The sequence below is a fragment of the Sus scrofa genome, chromosome 8, assembly GCF_000003025.6.
Source record: "Sus scrofa isolate TJ Tabasco breed Duroc chromosome 8, Sscrofa11.1, whole genome shotgun sequence".
Taxonomy (NCBI): domain Eukaryota; kingdom Metazoa; phylum Chordata; class Mammalia; order Artiodactyla; family Suidae; genus Sus; species Sus scrofa.
In genome coordinates this window covers 15,009,164-15,028,078 of record NC_010450.4, presented here as the reverse complement: position 1 = coordinate 15,028,078, position 18,915 = coordinate 15,009,164, and the positions used below count along the sequence as shown (strand labels likewise).

General features: G+C 37.8%; 1 protein-coding gene across 1 annotated transcript in view; it reads right to left on the bottom strand.

The window, feature by feature from the left end:
- Nucleotides 1-18,915, bottom strand: part of SLIT2 (slit guidance ligand 2) — a 391,090-nt gene that overhangs the window by 121,437 nt on the left and 250,738 nt on the right. Inside the window, 4 exon segments of the mRNA XM_021101059.1 lie at nucleotides 11,038-11,176; nucleotides 12,374-12,385; nucleotides 13,487-13,650; nucleotides 16,968-17,039. Of these exon segments, the coding sequence (XP_020956718.1) occupies nucleotides 11,038-11,176; nucleotides 12,374-12,385; nucleotides 13,487-13,650; nucleotides 16,968-17,039 (387 nt within the window).

Sequence of the window (18,915 nt, the reverse complement as noted above, 5' to 3'; positions counted from 1 at the left end):
TAGTGATTAGAAGCATGAGCTTTATATAGACTTAAGTTAAATCCTGGATCTACCGCCGATTAGTTTTGTGGACCTTGCAAAAGTTACTATTTCCCGTGTCTTGTTTCTCTTTGTGAAAAATGAGAAAACCTATGATAAACATTTTGGTAAAAATTATGAGATGTAAAGAATATATATGGTATGTTTTTTCCCTGCTCAAAAAATAGTGGAAAAAATTAAAATGATGCATATGTGTACATATGTAACATATATGGCATTTATAATAAATTGTGGTATATATTAGTCACACACCAATTATATAAAGGAATAAATCTGATACATGGTTTGATCTCCAATGTGAGATAAAAATTTATGGTTCCACAACACATTTTTTAAACAGGTTATCAGAATAGTTTTGCAGAGAACTCATAACTGTATATTAAACACATACACACATGCATCATTCACATGGAGGCTGAAAAAAATACACAGTATCTATGAGCAACAGGATTAAAATATAGCACTTTTTCTAATGTGAAAACTGTCTTAGAAACTCAAGAGTTTTTACACCACTGGTAAAGTGTGAGTTTGGATTGATCGTTTCTGTAACATACAGCCCAGATGCTGATTATACATGGCAATAAAACTGACAGTTCTTTGCCTTTTCCCCATCTGCTTTTAATGTAAATGGCAAAAACAGCTGCCAGAGAAAAGAACAGATTTAATGGGGTGAGGGCTGGGGTTGCAGAATTGACTCTAGCTTCTGCCTCATGGATTGCTTCAGTACAGCCAAAGGTTCTCATCATAGGTAACAGGCGTCCAGCATAAAGGAGGAAGCAGCAATACAACTTTGACCTTAGTGATCCTCCTGTTACATAATAATTCTAAAGTAAGTACTTTATATTTCTGGAATCCTCCTTGTAACTTCAGCAGTAAATGCATGCCATTGAAATCCTTCATATGTCCATACATAACATGACCCAAGATTGTTTTAGATAGAATGTTATTGCTGTTATGTAATGGCTGTTTCCAGAACTTTTTAAGTTTAACAAATATCTTTAACAGCTGAGTGAATATTGGCCTCTAGAGGGACATACATTGCATATAGCCAGCATTTCTGCCTGAAGACTGTATCCATCCTAATTGATTATCAGTGATCCCTGCCTTGGGATGACTTGTTCCTGAAAATTGTCCATTTCCTTAATCTTATTTTATTTCTTGTGATGTCATTCTGGGTACATTTCCCTGAGTGTAAATTCTATTGATGTTTTCATATTAAAAATAACTCTTTTTCCATTTTGTCTTTAAGCATTTAAAGACAGACCAAAATATGTGTGTGTGTGTGTGTGTGTGTGTGTGTGTGTGTGTGAGTTCTTATTGACTTCATATTTTAGGTGATGACTTTCTGAATGGGTGTTAATTTTTTTATGTATGCATTTATATAGACATATGCTCAAATACAAACAAAAGTACACTCACATAACTTAGATTTAGAGGGAAAAAAATAGACACATGGCTCACCAATTTCAGGGGGACACAGTACAGATTCATGATGTCAGTAACACTCAGTTTTCATACATAACTTTTCTTTAGCCATCCAAGAAAGACACATGGAAGTTATGCTGCTTTGTTTTGCATTAATAACTAAAACCTTTTGAACACTTATTATGAGTCAGGCACTGAGCAAAGTTCCCCATTTGGTAATAATTTTAGCTTTAAAAACCTTATGCAAATTATCATTATACATCACGTGTTTTAACAGTATTACTCACTGAGTAGATAGCAATTAGCCTTTTCCTCGAAGCCTGCACTGAGTTATTGTAAGTTATCTGTCATCTTGCCCTCAAGTTCAGATAACATTGTGATCCCTAGTAGAATTTGAGCTACACAGATTTTCGACTTACTCTTTCCAGCTGATTATACAACCATAATTAAATACCTTAATTCTTTAAAAAATGATAATTTCATACATCTGAGAATGGGTAATACTTTGACTGTGCCTCAACTGTTTTCATTTCTATGTTAAAGTCTACATAGGTCTTAATTTACATCTGATGGGTCTCCATTTCTTTCCTCTAAAAGTTTTTAATGACTCAACCACAATAGCACTTCAGTCACTTCTTGGAATAACTTTGCATCACTGTCGGCTGCTAAGCCTACCTCCATCATGCCTCATAGAGACTGTTGCTATCACATTCGTGGTGGACTCTTTTCCTCCAAAGCATTCTCTGATTTTTTTTTTAAAGCTAATTTCATAAAAACACAATAGAGGAGTTGTTGGCCGAGGATGGTGGGAGTGGCTGATGGAGGTCAACAGGTGCAAATTTTCAGTTTAAAGAAGTCCTTAGAGTCTAACGTACAGCATGGTGACTATAGCTAATTCTGTATTTTAAATACCGTATACTTGAAACTGGCTGAGAGTAGAACTTAATCATTCTCACCACAACACACAAAGAGTTAACTATGTGAGGTGATGCGTGTTAATTATCTTGATCTTGGTAATCATTTCACAGGGAAGGGGTACATCAAATCATCATGTTGCATGTTTTAAATATATACAGTTGTGTTTATTATTCCTCAGTAAAACTGGAAAAAAGGAAGTAAGTTGAGGGAAAGAGGAACAAGTACTTTTCTTACCATAAACCCATACTCTCTCTTTTTTTTTTTTCTTTTTGTCTTTTTTTGCCATTTCTTGGGCTGCTCCTGCGGCATATGGAGGTTCCAGGCTAGGGGTCTAATCGGAGCTGTAGCTGCCAGCCTATACCACAGACACAGCAACGCGGAATCCAAGCTGCGTCTGCAACCTACACCACAGCTCACGGCAACGCCGGATCCTTCACCCACTGAGCAAGGCCAGGGATCAAACCTGCAACCTCATGGTTCCTAGTTGGATTCGTTTCTGCTGCACCATGATGGGAACTCCCTATTTTGCTTTTCTAATCATCACAATATTAGCACATAACCTTTAGAGAACACATAGCTTTCTACAGTCCAGAAAGTTTTAGTAGGGCCAAAGTAAAATCAACAATTTCAAAATTGTTTTGCAAATTTCGTTTATCATAAAAAGTGTTAGTTATGATTTTTTTAAAAAAAACATGTCATACACATTTCTAATACATGAAATATTGAGAGTGCTGTCAGGTTAGTGAGCCTGAATAACACAAAATTGTAAAAATTTAAAATGCAAAGCTAAAGCTCATGTTATAGGCGAGGGAATTCTGTGAGCAGATCTGAAGTAACAAAAATATTAGGAATGTGTAAAATTACAAAATGCTAACAATTGCTCCAGTTACCCTGTGAACTAAAGTAGAATTGATCAATTTTTTGCTTTTTTAACATTTTCTTCATCCTGCCTCTTTTCTATTGTTTTCATAAACCTTACATTGACTATATCTCCATTTTTACATACTTTCATAAGTGAAGCCATTAAATACATTCAGAGTGAAAACAGTTTCACATTGAAGTTATCAACCTATTTTTATTTGTCAAAGCAAACTCAGATTATGGAGCATTTAGTACTTTCACACCAAATTACATTTAAAAAGGCATCATCTGGAGTTCCCATTATGGTGCAGCAGGAGCGAACCTCACTAGTATCCATGAGGATGTGGGTTCGATCCCTGGGCCTCATTCAGTGGGTTAAGGATCTGGCATTGCTGTGGCTGTAGTGTAGGATGGCAGCTGTAGCTCTGATTCGATCCCTAGCCTGGGAATTCCATATGCTGTGGGTGAGCCCCCCTCAAAAGCACCATTTGCTTTATTTAGATATTTTATCCATATTGTCTATATATTACAGTCAAGGTAATTTACATGTACCATAAAAATTAGTCAAACTGAATATTATATTTTTAAAATTTATTTTCAAAATTTGGGCATAATCAAATACAATGAACCAACCAATTACACAGCATGACAGCTGTGGTATCAGCTGAGACCTTACTGAGTGCATGATAAATAATCAAAAAGTCATGCTTGTTTTCATGAGTGCCTCTAATTCTCTGAATAAAAACTAGTATAGAATGGGGTTTTTAAAAACATGCTGGGAGTTCCCTTGTGGCACAGTAGGTTAAGGATCTGGTGTTGTCACTGCAGCTGCTCAGGTTGCTGCTATGGCACGGGTTCAATCCCTGGCCCAGGAACTTCCACATGCCACGGGCACAGACAAAAAAAAAAAAAAAAAAAAAAAAAAAAGGTTGATCAAATCTAATTTGCATACCCCTACCAACAGAATCTCAGTAACGTTGAAATACGCAGATTCAAAATTTGACAAGTATTATTTAATAGAAATAGGGATTCGAAATTTTGGAAAGGGCAAATGCAGAAATCGTATGCAAAAGGGTTAAGTACAGGAAGACTGCCTCTCAAACAGAATGGAAGACAAAGTGATGCCTTCTTTACTACGAGCAGAGTAAAAAATAGCTCAGGGAGTTTCCTTTTTCCATTTTACATAATGCACTCCTAAATAAGTACTATAACTTCTGAGAATTTGCAATATATCTTAGAAAACTCTGAGACAACTTTCAGAAGACCTGGCCTGAGAACTTTGCTTCCATACTTGCCTTCTTAGAATCTGAACACTTTCCTGATCTTCTCTCAAGCAAATAAAAGGAAGAATTGTTTAGCTCTTTACTTTGAAGCCCTGCAAAACCTAACCAAGAGTAAAAAGCAATGGGACCTAAGTGTGAACAAGACATACTAAATTGTTACAACCCCTGTTTTTACTAACCATTCCCCATGATTTATGGAATTTCTGTACAATGGCTTGAACAGGTAAGATGCCACAGAAAATCTATAACTGGATTGAAGAGAACTAAATGCCTACCTTATAGCAATCCATCACCTTGCATTCAAAATAGTATATACCTCAAGACAAGATTTAAGAAATTAATTCTGAGGATTTGATATATAGAAAATCGATGTGCTATTAATGATGTTGTTGCCGTGCGTCAGACTGTGCGTAGACTTGCCTGGGCATTCCATCTGTATGGAAACAAGGTACTCAACCAGCAGCGTTCAAAGCAGCAACATACTGGAAAGATTCTGGGGCAGCAACAAGTTCTTCTTCTAAACCTAACTTTACCTGATATTAACAGTCTACTTACCCCCTACCCATCTATCTTCACTAGTCCATGTTCCTTTGCTACATCTTTTTTTTTTTTTTTAATGAGGAATGGGGGCTCGTGTGAAGTCTAGATTGTGTGTCCTAGACTTCTCCCCCTACTCTCAATACTGTTCCCCCCACTGAGTTATAATAACTTATAGTACTTATTTTGGAGGTGCACTATGCTAAGTGTTGGGAAAATAATGGTGAGTAGAAAAACGACATGGTCCTTCCTCATTAATCTTGCAGTCTAATAGGGTAGTTTGACATTAATCAGAACATCACGTTGAGTTGAGGGAAATTCAGCTCACCTCAGACAATATCCAGGGAGATACGAGGATACTTAAGAGAAGAGGGAAGAAGACAGATCTAGATATAATGTGAACAGTTCTTAGATTTGCAAACATTCTCAAAACATCTTAATGACTTATCTTTCTCTATCATCCTTCTATATTCCCTTCATACATAAGGTTCTTAACGTGCCTTGTTTTTCTGAGCATCAGCCTCTTGTGATTTTTTTTTAAACTATATCTTCAGTGATAACCCAACAGGCTAAGCCGTGTCTGTCTTTCTTTTGCAGCTCGGTAGAGGAAGGAACATAGGCCTTGGAGTTAAATAAATCCAAGATTGAGGCCAGTTTAGTCACTTCACAATTGAATAATTTTTTTTTTTTACAATATTTCTTAACTTTTTTGAGACTGATCTTTTTTAAAGTAGCAAAATGAAACTGTCAGCCTTTGAGGGATTTCAGGTAAACATCTATAGGCTTCATTACAGAGAAAACATGACCTTAGAGAAAGATGTCTAAGACATCTGTAAGAAGACTGAATTAAGTCTTAGATCTAAAGAAGGAGGGTACCAATTAGAAAATGGGTTGATCAGTCTACAGAAGAAAAAAAAAAAGAATTTCTCAGGCACATGTATAGAATGAAACCCAAGCCAGGACAGGGAACAGGGAAATTTAACAAAATAATATTCAGTATTATAACCTCATTTTAGCCCATTTCATTAAGCATTCTATTCACTGGATTTTTTCCATTAAATTTTCTCTTACTGATTTTATGTTTAAAAAAACATTTTTTTTTCCTACAAGGAGAGAACAGACTCCTCCTTCAGATTTTATTTTTGTAATCGTGTTTAATATAGCTTCACCCTTCCAGAATAAATCCACACTTAATGTTCAATTTTTAAATTATCTATTCATTCAATAAATATGCATTTTGTATATGTGTCAAAGGCCTACTCTGAGCCAGTTACCAGATTTGTTGCTGGGTGCCCATCAGTGATTAGAACAGAACCAGTTCCTGCCTTCACAGAGCTGCTACTTTAGCAGGGAAGGCAGATTTTTGAACAAATAAACACACAAATATGCATATATATAATTACAGAATGTAATAATTACAGTCAAAGTCAGATTCCAGTCTGCAAATAGGAGGGCAGATCTGGAACATGGTAAAATCATCAGAATAATGAGGCGTCTTAGAGAAATGCAACTAACTTGTATCTAACATATGGCTCTGCATTAGTTTTCCTATTTTATTTAAATTGCCTTAGCACCCCCATCAAACGTCAGTTGGATGACCAAATCCTACACTGCGCATACAACGCTGCAGGTATTAGATAAATGCTCATCTCTGTCTATTCCTTCTTCTCCAAATTATATTATAATTCTGACTCTAAAATAGTACCTCCCTCTTATATCTTTTTGTTTGGGGCCGCACCCAAGGCATATGGAGGTTCCCAGGCTAGGGGTCCAATTGGAGCTGTAGCTGCCAGCCTACACCACAGCCACAGCCACGCCAGATCCAAGCCACGTCTTCGACCTACACCACAGCTCATGGCAACGCCGAATCCTTATCCCACTGAGTGAGGCCAGGGATCAAACCCACAACCTCATGGTTGCTAGTTGGATTCATTTCCGCTGTGCCATGATGGGAACTCCCCCTCTTATATCTTAAATAATTATTTGAGCAAATACTACAAATGTGAAGTTATAGTTGCCAGCTCAAAGCAGAAAAAAGAAAAGGATGAGGCAAGTTTTTCCACCCAGATTTATAGGGTTGATCACCCCTATGGGTCACACATGTACACTTCCTTTTTGTCAGAATATGAGCCAAGAATAAAGACATACTACACAGTAGGCAGCCAACACTGTTGAATGAAATGCCTGATAACTTGCAAAAAAGAAATTTTACTGATAATTTATGGTCAAACCCAGATTTTAAAAAATACTTGAAAAATATGAAGGGAGTTTTACAATTTTCAGTTCATCATGCATTAAAAACATGGACTCTACGAAAAATTTTTAAAAAGATGTTGCCTGGTTTTATTCCCTCATTTTAAGAAGCTTACTGATTCTTTAATATAAAATAAAAGAGTAATAAAGGAAATGAGTCACTAAGCTAGTAAGTTGTGCCACTGTAATGAATGGTTATGGAGGTATTTTGTCGGCATCGAAGATCAATATGATTTATTACTAGATGCTCTACTGATAAAGCTGATAACGTAATAATCAGAGAAGTAAAATTCACCTAGAGCTTCACATATGTTTTGATCTCTACTTATAAATTTAATTTTTTACAGCTTTACCTGATAAACCACCTTCTCAATGTAGACAAACCCGATGGGACATATTATTTAGCACCACTTTTATGCTACTGAATTCCACCATCATACAAAATCTATAGAGCATGCAAAATGGAAGAAAAGCTCTGTGACCCAAAAGAAAATAGACTATGTGATAAACCATAATGTTTTATATTCCTTGCAATCTGTTATGTCTACCACTCACTCTTCTTTGTCAAACAGCCAGCAGCGTTTTGCCTCCTGCCCTATGAACAGGGACTTGGTCAGTCTCCTCCTGGGTCCAGAATAATCTTGTTCCCCACATGTATCTTAACTGCCCCTCACACTCTCTTGTCTCTCTAAATCTATTCTTTCTTTTTTGACTTTCTAATCATGGCAGGTTTCCGTATCTTGTCATAAATAAAAGCCTGTCCTTCCTATAGTGGCAACTGTCTTAAAAAATCCTTTATCAGCCAATCTCTTCAAACTACTCCATGTCTCCTCTCTCCAATATTCAGCACCTCCTATTTTTCTTAACACTCTGAATCAGAGCGGCTTACTTACCTATCATTCTGTTTTAAATCCTCCAAGAACATTATGCGGGTCAATTCTAAGACCCTTTCTTAGATCTCCTTATCATTGGAGTATCTGCCCTACGGATATTTTTAGGCTTGCTCCTTACTATTATGGTTGCTGTTTGTATTTAGTTTCAGTTTTTTTTTTTTTTTTTTTTCCTTTCTCTTTTGTCTCCTTTCAAATGGCCACTTGATGGCTTTAACTATCTACTTTGTTTTTTTATAATATTAATAACTCCTAACTCTTTGCCTCAAATCCTGTCTTGTTCCAAATTACTACAGTTGGTATTATTTTAGTATCTCTAAGCGTAGTATTGGAACTTCAGTGTGTCACCCACTTTGCTCACCACCCTCTTCCTTCCCAGTTTTGGTCCTGCTCCTCAGCTTCTCATCCACAGTGAGAAATAACCAGCATTTCTCCATCCCTCAATTTGAAATTTTGGCATCATCTCTTATTCATCTTTCCCCCATTCTTGTCTCATCTCATCAAATGCCAACTCCATTTAATTCTGCTATTCTAGACACAGAATAGTCTCCTAAGAGGACTCTGTTTTCTCTCCTTTTGCTAAACTCCTGGTGCAGAGCTGTCAGATTCAAGTTCCTGTGTTCAAATGTATTCCAGAAAAAGACTTAGCTGCTTATACTACAAAGGTTTTCCATGGATTAGCTCTAACCAACGTTTCAACTTAGTCTTCCTGAACTCTCCCAGGTACCAAATACCAGTCAAACTGAGTTCCTGTTTAGCAGGATCTTGGGTTTCCAGTCTTATTGCCTATGCTCATGATGTTCATTACTCCTGAAAGCTCTTTTCTCTTCTTTGCAATTCCTTTCACTAATTATCCTTCCAAGCCTATCTCACATGTTACCTCCTAATGTGAAGGTTTCAAGGATTGAGGTATCATTCACTGAATGATTACAAACACATAAAGTTCTACATGTGTTCATTATTCTACTCCAAAGTATCAACGATGGTTAGTTCATATGAGGAGGCAATTCCACAGAGGGTAACTAACTTGCCTGTGGTCTCGCAGTTAGTAAAAAGTGGGCAGACCTGGGGTTCTGACTAAAGCTTTCTGACTATAGTAACGCTCTACTCTAGTAAAGCTCTGACTAAAGCTTTCTGACCACTGTAACCTGACCTCCACTTTACAGCCTCTGCAATAAATACCTTGAACTTTATTTTTTCCTCTCTTGCAATGCGTATGTATTACTTTGTACCTCCTTTCATAGCTTTTAATTTGCATGTCACTTGATGGAGATGTCTGGAGAATTCACGCTACCTTTATATATGTTTACTTAATAAACGCTTGTTCCTGAATAGACAGATACACTATTTCCCTACGTGAACACTTGCTATGTCTTTCTATTTTCTACCCCATCATATAGTGTATCTTCTAAGATGAAAGCCCCTGAGTATCTGTGGCATTCAAGTTAGATGGAGATGGCATCTGGGGGCATTACTGTCCACGATGCCTCAACATGGACCCATTACTCTAATTGGGTTCATGTGAACAATCGATAAAACAAAATGCTCACTGCCACCGTTGCCCTTTGATCCCAATGTTTCCCTTTTGCGGAATGCTACTTGTGTCTTCTCAAGTCAAATATTGTTCTCTTTTCAAGGTTCCACTGAAAAATACAAATGTCTTTTGTGGGCAAGGTAGTGTTTCATCAGTGAAAAATTTGATGAGTGTATTACTATTATGTACATACATTATTCCATGTCTTTTATAAACATCCACAGATTCAAAAGTTCCTACAAGGATCATGACTTACATTGCAAAGCTCTAAGTACATCTTATGGATATATTAAATACTTTAAAATAATGTTAGTGGGTTTTGTGAATGAGGGCAGTTAATTGGAAAAAAAATAATAGTTTTTGAAACTATATTTTTTGGTGACTACTATGTGGCCTATCACAAGAAGTTGATTCTATGCTATTATTTTAACCAAATATATCCCAACATAGTTATTTAATTCAAATTGAGGATTAACTTCTGAAACAATATATGATAGTCTGAGCGGTTAAGAGGTGCTTTCTTAGTTAATGGGCACTAATGATAAAGACTTTCCCTAATGCCTACTTTCCAAGTGGCAAAAGCTGTCCACTTTACATCTTATGTTACCTTGTTTTATCCACTTGACATATATTTGGCAAGGACATAAAAATGAACCTAGCAGCTGCACAGAAAATAGATATGAGATATTTTGTCAAGAGAATTTAACTTTTGATGTAGTCATTGGCTCAAACAAGCTAAAATGCTCACTCCCTTCAAATGCTTATATATTTTGACCTGATGATTTTTATCTTTTTTACACTTTGTGGTGGACTATACAACAGTTCAAACAAAACAGTGAAACCGCATTTTAAAACAGGAGGTCTTGAGGAGGGAGACATCTCAGTCACCTTGTACCTATGATTTATTATCCCAGCTCAGTTTTTCTTTGATTTCCCCCGATTCCAAGCTAGAAATGGACTAGAAGAGATCTCCAGACCCCAAGGGACAGATGAGTTACACACACTCTCATTCTTCCTAAAGAGCCTGATAACCCCTTCAGAAGAAAAGGGAAAGTACCATTTATCCTTCACATTCATGCTTTTCAATTCTACCCGTGCTAGAAAAACAAAAAAAAATCCTAGCCATTTCAACAAGATATGTAATTAAACAGAGTGAGGGTCAATACAATTCTGAAAGGAACATTTGTCTAAGCTAATTGATCAGATGGGCCTTTGATAAGCCCAGAATCTCCTAAAGAAAGCCACGTCCTGAGTCACTGGGGAAGTGGAGGGCTAAGAAGGAATTCAGGGCACGTACATTTCTGTGATGGTCTCTGGCAGGTTCGTGGGGATCTCAGTGAGACCTTTCCCACGGCAGTCTACGATATTGTTGCTACAGGTACAAGCAGCTGGACAGTGCAAAACACTGCAAGAAGGAGCCATAAATGACTGGTGACCTGGAAAAGAAACAAACAGAAGTCAGGTTGTTTCCCTCCTGAATTTGATAATTGTGAAACATGCAAACTTATTTCGAATAACAAAGCACGACACGATGTTAAAACAAAATGAATGTCTCTAAATTCCTGATTTTAAAATGATACCGTATTTCTAAAGTGTATTTTAGGAAGCATGCGTTATTGTTTGGGGATCAACATAGATAAAGCAAATGAGATTTTTAAAACTAATTACAAAAATGCTAATTTTAAAAAATTGACATACGTGTGAGAAAGGCTAAATTCTTATTTGAAATTAGAATTCTATTCAAAACTATTATGAGTTCCAAAAAAAGCAGCAATTTCAGACTAATCTCGGTTTCATTTCTAATAAGCTTAGACAGAGCTTGATCTTTATTAAATTTAAGTAGCTTAACTTAGTATCTCAAAAAAGAAAATAGTGCAACTTCCCTCTTGGTAGTCATAACTGTTGACGCTAAATAAGTAATCATGTACCAATAAATATAGGGAAAACAGATGATGCTAAGATTGACGTCTGGGTAGGTTCAAAATTACCGCTTTCTTTGAAGTTGTTATAATGATTTGTCTCATGTCGTTCTGTTAGTTGTAATCTAGAGGGTTCCTTTTTGACTTTGATACAGCTTAAAATTTTAGTCTAAGTAGTTACCTGCAGGTGTATACTTTCACTACTCAGTACCAAAAAAATTTTTTTTTCCTTTTTAGGGCTGCATCCTTGGCATATGGAGGTTCCCAGGCGAGGGGTCCAATCGGAGCTGTAGCCACTGGCCTACACCACAGCCACAGCAACTTGGGATCTGAGCCTCGTCGGTGACCTACACCACAGCTCAAGGCAACGCCAGATCCTTAACCCACTAAGCGGGACCAGGGATCAAACTCGCATCCTCATGGACACTAGTCGGGTTCATTATCTCTGAGCCACGATGGGAACTCCAGTACCAAAGTTTTGCTGTTCGAATGAGGCACAACAGACTCTCAGGCATGTTGTAGCAAGTGGGAATCTGCACACACTGGTTTGTCCCCGCACCCGGGACAGCCCTCTCTGAGCTGCAGAGAAAGGGCGTCAGTGATAGCGCTACCCAGGGAAGAGGCTGCAGGCTAATTACTACCCGGATCCCTCGCAACAAGCTCTCACACTCTACAAAAAAATAGTCTCGGTCTAAACAAGAAACGTGAACTTGCCTTCTTCCTCATCTAGAAAACAGGAAGGAAAAAAGTGAAGAGAGAAAAACGTGGTTAGTAACAAATTGTTAGTCATTTCATTATTTAACTTCTTAAAAAGCAATCAAGACTTATCGAGAACATTCCATGACATGATACGGAAATTTTGTTTGGGTTACACAAAGTGTGGGAAAATACAGTAAAGTTCTAAAAGACAGCAGTAAAATAGAATCCTCTCACCCTGCCTTTACGAAAAAACTGCTATTTATGATGCATTATAAATATTTTGAAATTTTGTTTTGTTGTTATCTTGAACAGATGCTTCTCAAGCAGAAACCGCCCTGTGTTTATAAATTACATGTTAATGAATTATGTTATATTAACATATAATTTATTTAGATTGGGAATCAGATGGCCTAGGTTGAGATCCTTGAACTCAACTCTATAACCTTGGACAAGGTTACTTACCATTTCTTATTCTCAGCATTTTAATCTCTAATATAAAGACAATGTTACATTTCTCTACGGATGTTCTGAGAGAGGTAAAAATGAAGTAAACGTGTGCGAAATACTTAGATTGACGCTCGAACACATAGAAGGAATTACCTGAATGTCGCCTATTGATACTTTACATAACCTGTGTCTTATTTCTGTTTTCAGATTTTTGTTACTAGAGCGAGTCATTTATCTCTTTTAGGTAGAACTGAACCACTCGTATATACGTACACCTTAAAAGAGTTTTGTCACTTCACAATTAAAGATCTGTTACTTTTTCAATTTTCCAGCTGGGATCCAAGCCTAGTTCATCATTCTTCCAATTGTTAACACTGAAGTACATATAAATTATTACTTCCAGGGGACATAAGGAGTAGCAAGTAGAACTATCATCTAGGAATTTCTTCTTTTCCCCTTGGCATGCACACTGAAACATCTTTCATCGTAACGTAGGTACAAGTCAACAGTAATTGCCAACCATGCACCAGCGTCTTAGGGAGTGTGAGTGTCACCACCGACGCAGGGGATTTCCACAGTGATTAGTGCTCAGTTGCACGTGTTAGTGCGCATGCATCCTCCACGGTTCCTGACATCACAGCACACGGGGATAGGAAAACAGAAAGGTTCTTTCTCCCTTACCACTGCAGACAAATTCCCGTTTTTGAACCTCAGCTACATTATGGCCCCTCAGGTGGGACGGCCCCATACACTGAGTGTAGAGGCCCACCCGAGGCCTTTGGCGCAGCCAGTCAGAGAGCCAGGCCAGGTGGCAGTCACAATACAGGTTGTTCGAATGGAGTCGACTAAATGAGGGCAAAGACGTTTAAAGCAAGAAAACAGAAAAGAGTTACATTCAAAACTTGGAAAATTCATTCATGATAACATACACGAGACGGCTCAACAGGGCAAGTTGAGTAAATGCCAATCTGATTTTTTTCCTAAAAATGAAACTGGTTCCCAAGCACAGACTCAAGCCCCTCTTCATCTATCTCTGAGCTAAGCAAATACACAGAAGCTTGCACATGACCATAGAGATCTTTTGCCTACGTCTCTTCAAAGGGGCAAAGAGACACAAATAAACCCAAGGCCAGTTGCTCTGCAGTCCCAACGTACTGACCGCCAATTGGGGTGGGTGGGGGAATGGGAGCGTCAGGGGTCAGGCTGGGGTAGGAGGTACGTTAATCAAAGTTGTGGCTCCCGGTTTGAAATAGCAGTTAGCCTTGTCATTAGGCTCAGTAGAAACTGCTTGCAAAACCTTTTTAGCAGGTCACTTTCGTTTTTTGCTGAACCAGACAGAATAATAATTCAATATAAACCACTTCTTTTCACATCCCTCTTCTGATTTCCTTCTTTTTGTTTAATCTCAGTAAAAGGGATTAAGCTGCTTTGGGCTCTTGGGGACATAGCCTCAAAGAGCAGGAACTGAAATTAAAAGACATAAATGGCTGGGAGTGAAGGAATTAAGCGAGGCCCCTCCATGCTGGCAGGGATCCACAGCCGATCATGGATCCCTTCCAAGTGGCAAATAGCACTTTTCCATTAATAAAATATCAGACAAATGTATCCACTAAATTAGGTAAATGACTTCGAACTGGCTTTTATGTTTTCTCAAACTAAAGAAAAGGACATCCAATGCTATAAATCAAAGCATCATTCCCAGAATTATCTATGACACAGTAATACCATTTTAGCCCTCCTTAGCCGAGGTGCTCAATTCTAACCCAATAACAGTAATGGATATTAAAACCTGGAACTCAGTCCAGAAAGATAATTGGACCATAAAAATGGAATTTTTAAGTAGCAATGATAATAGAGAATAATGAAACAACCAAAGCAACAGAATTTAAAGTTAGATGGCTGTTTGACATTCTCCTTGAGCCTGGAGATAGGGAACAGATTGTCTTGCATCAAAACTAGACGGTACGCCATAGGACAAAAAAGTGCATTTGGGGAAGGCTGGGTGACCTCTGGCGAAGTGTGCTTGGAGGTCAGAGTGGCATCCTTTGGAAGCCACAAAATCCATCCCATAGCACTGCCCTCTAAATATTTCTATCTAAGCCCGGCACATTACGATGATTCAATTAGATGTGCACACCTATGAAATGAGAAAAGAACATGAAAATTTAAAAACCTGATTAGTAAGACAAATTGTAGTGGATTTCTACAGGAAAATAAGACTCACCATCAAAATTGCAGATGACAGGTTTTTTTTTTTTTTTTTTTTTTTGTCCTTTTTTAAGGGCTGCACCCATGGCACAGAGCGGTTCCCAGGCTTAGGGGTCGAATCAGACCTGTAGCTGCTGGGCTATACCACAACCACAGCAGCACCAGATTCAAGCCATGTCTACGACCTACACCACAGCTCACGGCAACACCAGATCTTTAACCCACTGAGGGAGGCCAGGGATTGAACCTGTGAACTCATGGATGATAGATTCCTTTCCTCTGAGCCACGAAGGGAACTCTGATGATAGGTGTTTCTAACAGTCTTAGTGACTTTAGTTTTTCAAAGATTGAAAGTTTGATCAATTTGGTCTTTTTTAAAAATTATAACTAATGAGAAAACAATTTCATCACATATAGTTTGAGAGAAGTGGTTGTTCATTTAGCCAGACTAGTCTCAGTCTGACAGCCCAAGAAAACAAAATTTAGTTATGTCTGCTTACTTTTAGAATGATTTTATTTTGCTAAATTATATTTCAATAAAATTATAATGATATCTCATTTAGAGCTAAATTTTAGTGAGGAAAAATGACATTAATATAGGTATTCTCTAATTCCTTAAAAAGTGGCAACTCAACTGATGTTTTATTAAATAAAGAAAACAAATGGAATATTTTCAGTTATAAACTATTGCTAAAAGAAAAATATTTTCAATACCCTATTAAAATATATTTACCCTACTTAAAAACACATTTTTCCCAAGAAGTCCAATGCTCTGGTTATGCTTCTTACCATTTCTCACATGTTTAATTTAATGTAATACATTTTTTTAGGTCAAGGTGATCTGAAACCCAGTTCAAATGAGATTTATCTCTGAAAAATGCTTTAACTAAAACCCCACCCTGGGCTTTGAGGATTGAGTTTTTTTCCTAAGAGAAAAAAAATAGCTGTAGCAAATATTTTATTAAAGAATCATTTTATTCACCTAAAATACTTCTTTCTCTCTCTCTCTCTCTCTTTTTTTTTTTTTTTTTTGACACACTCACGGCATATGTAAATTCCCAGGCCAGGGATCAAATCTGAGTCACAGCTGTGACCTACACCACAGCTGGGGCAACACCAGATTCTTAACCCACTGCACCACAGTGGGAACTGCTTCATCTAAAAATATACTGCTTCATCTAAAAATATACATACATATTTCTGTCTTTTTTGTTCTTTTAGGACTGCACCCACGGCATATGGAGATTCCCAGGCCAGGGGTCTAATCAGAGCTGTTGCTGCCGGCCTATGCCACAGACAGAGCAATGCGGGATCCGAGCCATGTCTGCGACCTACGCCACAGTTCATGGCAACACTGGATCCCTAACCCACTGAGTGAGGCCAGGGACTGAACCCGCAACCTCATGGTTCCTAGTCAGATTCGTTTCCTATGTGCCACAATGGGAACTCCGATCTCAAATATTTTAATGTTCATCTGTAACCCCTGAAAAGATATTTTAAAATATAAATGCTGACACAACCTTAATTATAGAAGCACTAAAGGGTGATGTTGTAATTTTATGTTACAAAGAATGTTGGGGAACCAGTTTGGCTTTATTAGGCTTGCTTGCCATACAGTAATAAAATCATAAAGATTTACCATTTATCATTTCTGACAGCCAATCAAGGAGTCTTCCATTTCTTAATGAAATGTGACCTTCAGGAGAGCTCAAAGTAAATGTTTTTCTCCCCACCCCCGAACTTCCCATAGCACATATCCTTTAAAAGAAAGCTTTCAAGTTTTCAGAATCATAGTTCATTTACTCCAATAGCATGTCTAGAACTTTTTAAAAAATGGTGTTTCCCTTGTCTACCCCATGATGAATTAGTGATCATGTGTTCTGCTTATTAAAAATAGTACTTTAAGGAATCTTTAATTGATTAAATTGACTTTATATATTTTGCAGCTACTTACAAAGTCCTAAGTTTAGGCATATGGTTGAAACTTGCCACAGAAAGTCTAGTGATGTTGTTATTGTTGAGAGTGCTGTAGAATAAAAAAAGTTAGACATTTTAGATATGAAAATGCATTGATCACTTATATATTAACACAGAGAAAACTTGTGATTTTTGTCGACGCAGGACAAAAACCTGGTAGAGGTGGCCTCAAGAATGCACTATGTTACACACGAGACAATACATTTCAGATTTTAACTTATTACCATGCATTCATCAAATATTTAGTACAAATTTATGACTTCAGCTGTACTATCTTTGACCACATTGCTTTACATACTATGTTCATACACGCCTATTTTGGACGCTGGTTAAGGAATGAACATGAGACTCACAGCTGGAACAGTGACGTTTCCTTCGAGGGGTGTTATGTATAATTAGTGTTCATGAGTAAATAAATCCACTTGAATTCTTTGAGTGAAATCTCATAGCAATGCCACAGAATCAGTTCTGTCAGGTCCTGGAACAGAGTCCTGTTCATTGATTTTTACTGTGGACAGCAGCCGCTGTTGAAACTTGAGTAGGAAGAACAATACCTGTATTTGGTATTTGCATTGGGTAGGAATGAAGCGACACGCTGTAGCAGCGCAGTAAAAGCATAATGTGTTAGAGCGGTTTTTACTTGCAGTTCCAAGTCCTATTCTTTGTTCATTACTGTGTGGTAGTGACCATGGTGTCACGAAACCAGAGTCAAAAAAGACAGTGGTCAAAGGAGATAGAGTGAAAATAAGCATATTTTTGCTTAGTTCAAATTTTTCCTACTTTCCCTCTAACGTAAACATCATTCATTGTATTACGACAACTATTTCTACAACTACTACTCATTCACTCATGAACTATTTCCTGAATGGCTCTTATTTTTATGGCAACATGCAATTTCTAAAAATAAATCTGGCATAAATCCTGCCCTAAAATAGCATATAGTCCAACTGGGGAGACCTCCTTATACAAATCGCAAAAACCTAGTAAGATTTAGCAGAGAGATCTCTTATCGCTCCCTTTGGAGATGTCTGATATGACAAGACAGGGAGAAGAGAATTATTCCCGGGATGTGTGAGTACTGTAAGGAGACGGCCAATGATTCCCCTCCATAGAAGGTCCTGTAGGGTGGAGACTAAACAGGTCAAGTTGCTCAAAGAGGCAATAAAGGTGAGATTTTGGCACAGGTGGATGATGTCTGATACTCGAGAAGGGCTTGAATTAGAGCTTGCAAATTCGCTTGCCTACAGAGGCCAGGCGGGAAACATCCATGAGAGTAGCAGCCTCTATGTAAAGAAATGCAATGGGAAGAGAGACAAAGAAGAGCAGGCAGACAGCTGGGGACAAAGAGGACCTTGGTGACAGTGATGATGTTCTCTGTTGTAGCAGCTAACATCCAGCTCCAATGGACTGTTGCTCTGCTGTAATGGAAGGCTGCCAAACTAAATGGTTTTCTCCAGAGAAGCTAGAAATGGAAATTTCGAGCTCGATTCTCTTAATTTTTAAGTACTGGCAACTAACTCAAATACTTTCAAAAAGTCTGTGGGCCAAGTTTGTTGGGGCTAAGCAAGATACATTTGCCAGGTAATTTTAGGCCAGCTGGTGACTGGATATCAACGGGGACAAGGGCGGGGGGGGGGGGTTCAGAAGCTGAGGGATTAGCTTAGACTTCTCAGTAAGGCAGGGCACTACAGCTGCAGATCTAGAACATGCACTGACTCTTTTTAATATCCAGCTTTGCAATGTATTGAATGATGTAAGAACCAATCCAAGTGATCTGAATTAAGTCACATAGAAAAAACACCTTTTTATGAAGGACCTATAAAGCCCTGAATTGGTTGGCTCATGTTATATCTAAAAGCCTCTAGCATTTTCCTTCACTCAAGTGAAATGAGATTTTTTTTTTTTCAAACACCATTAAACCATAT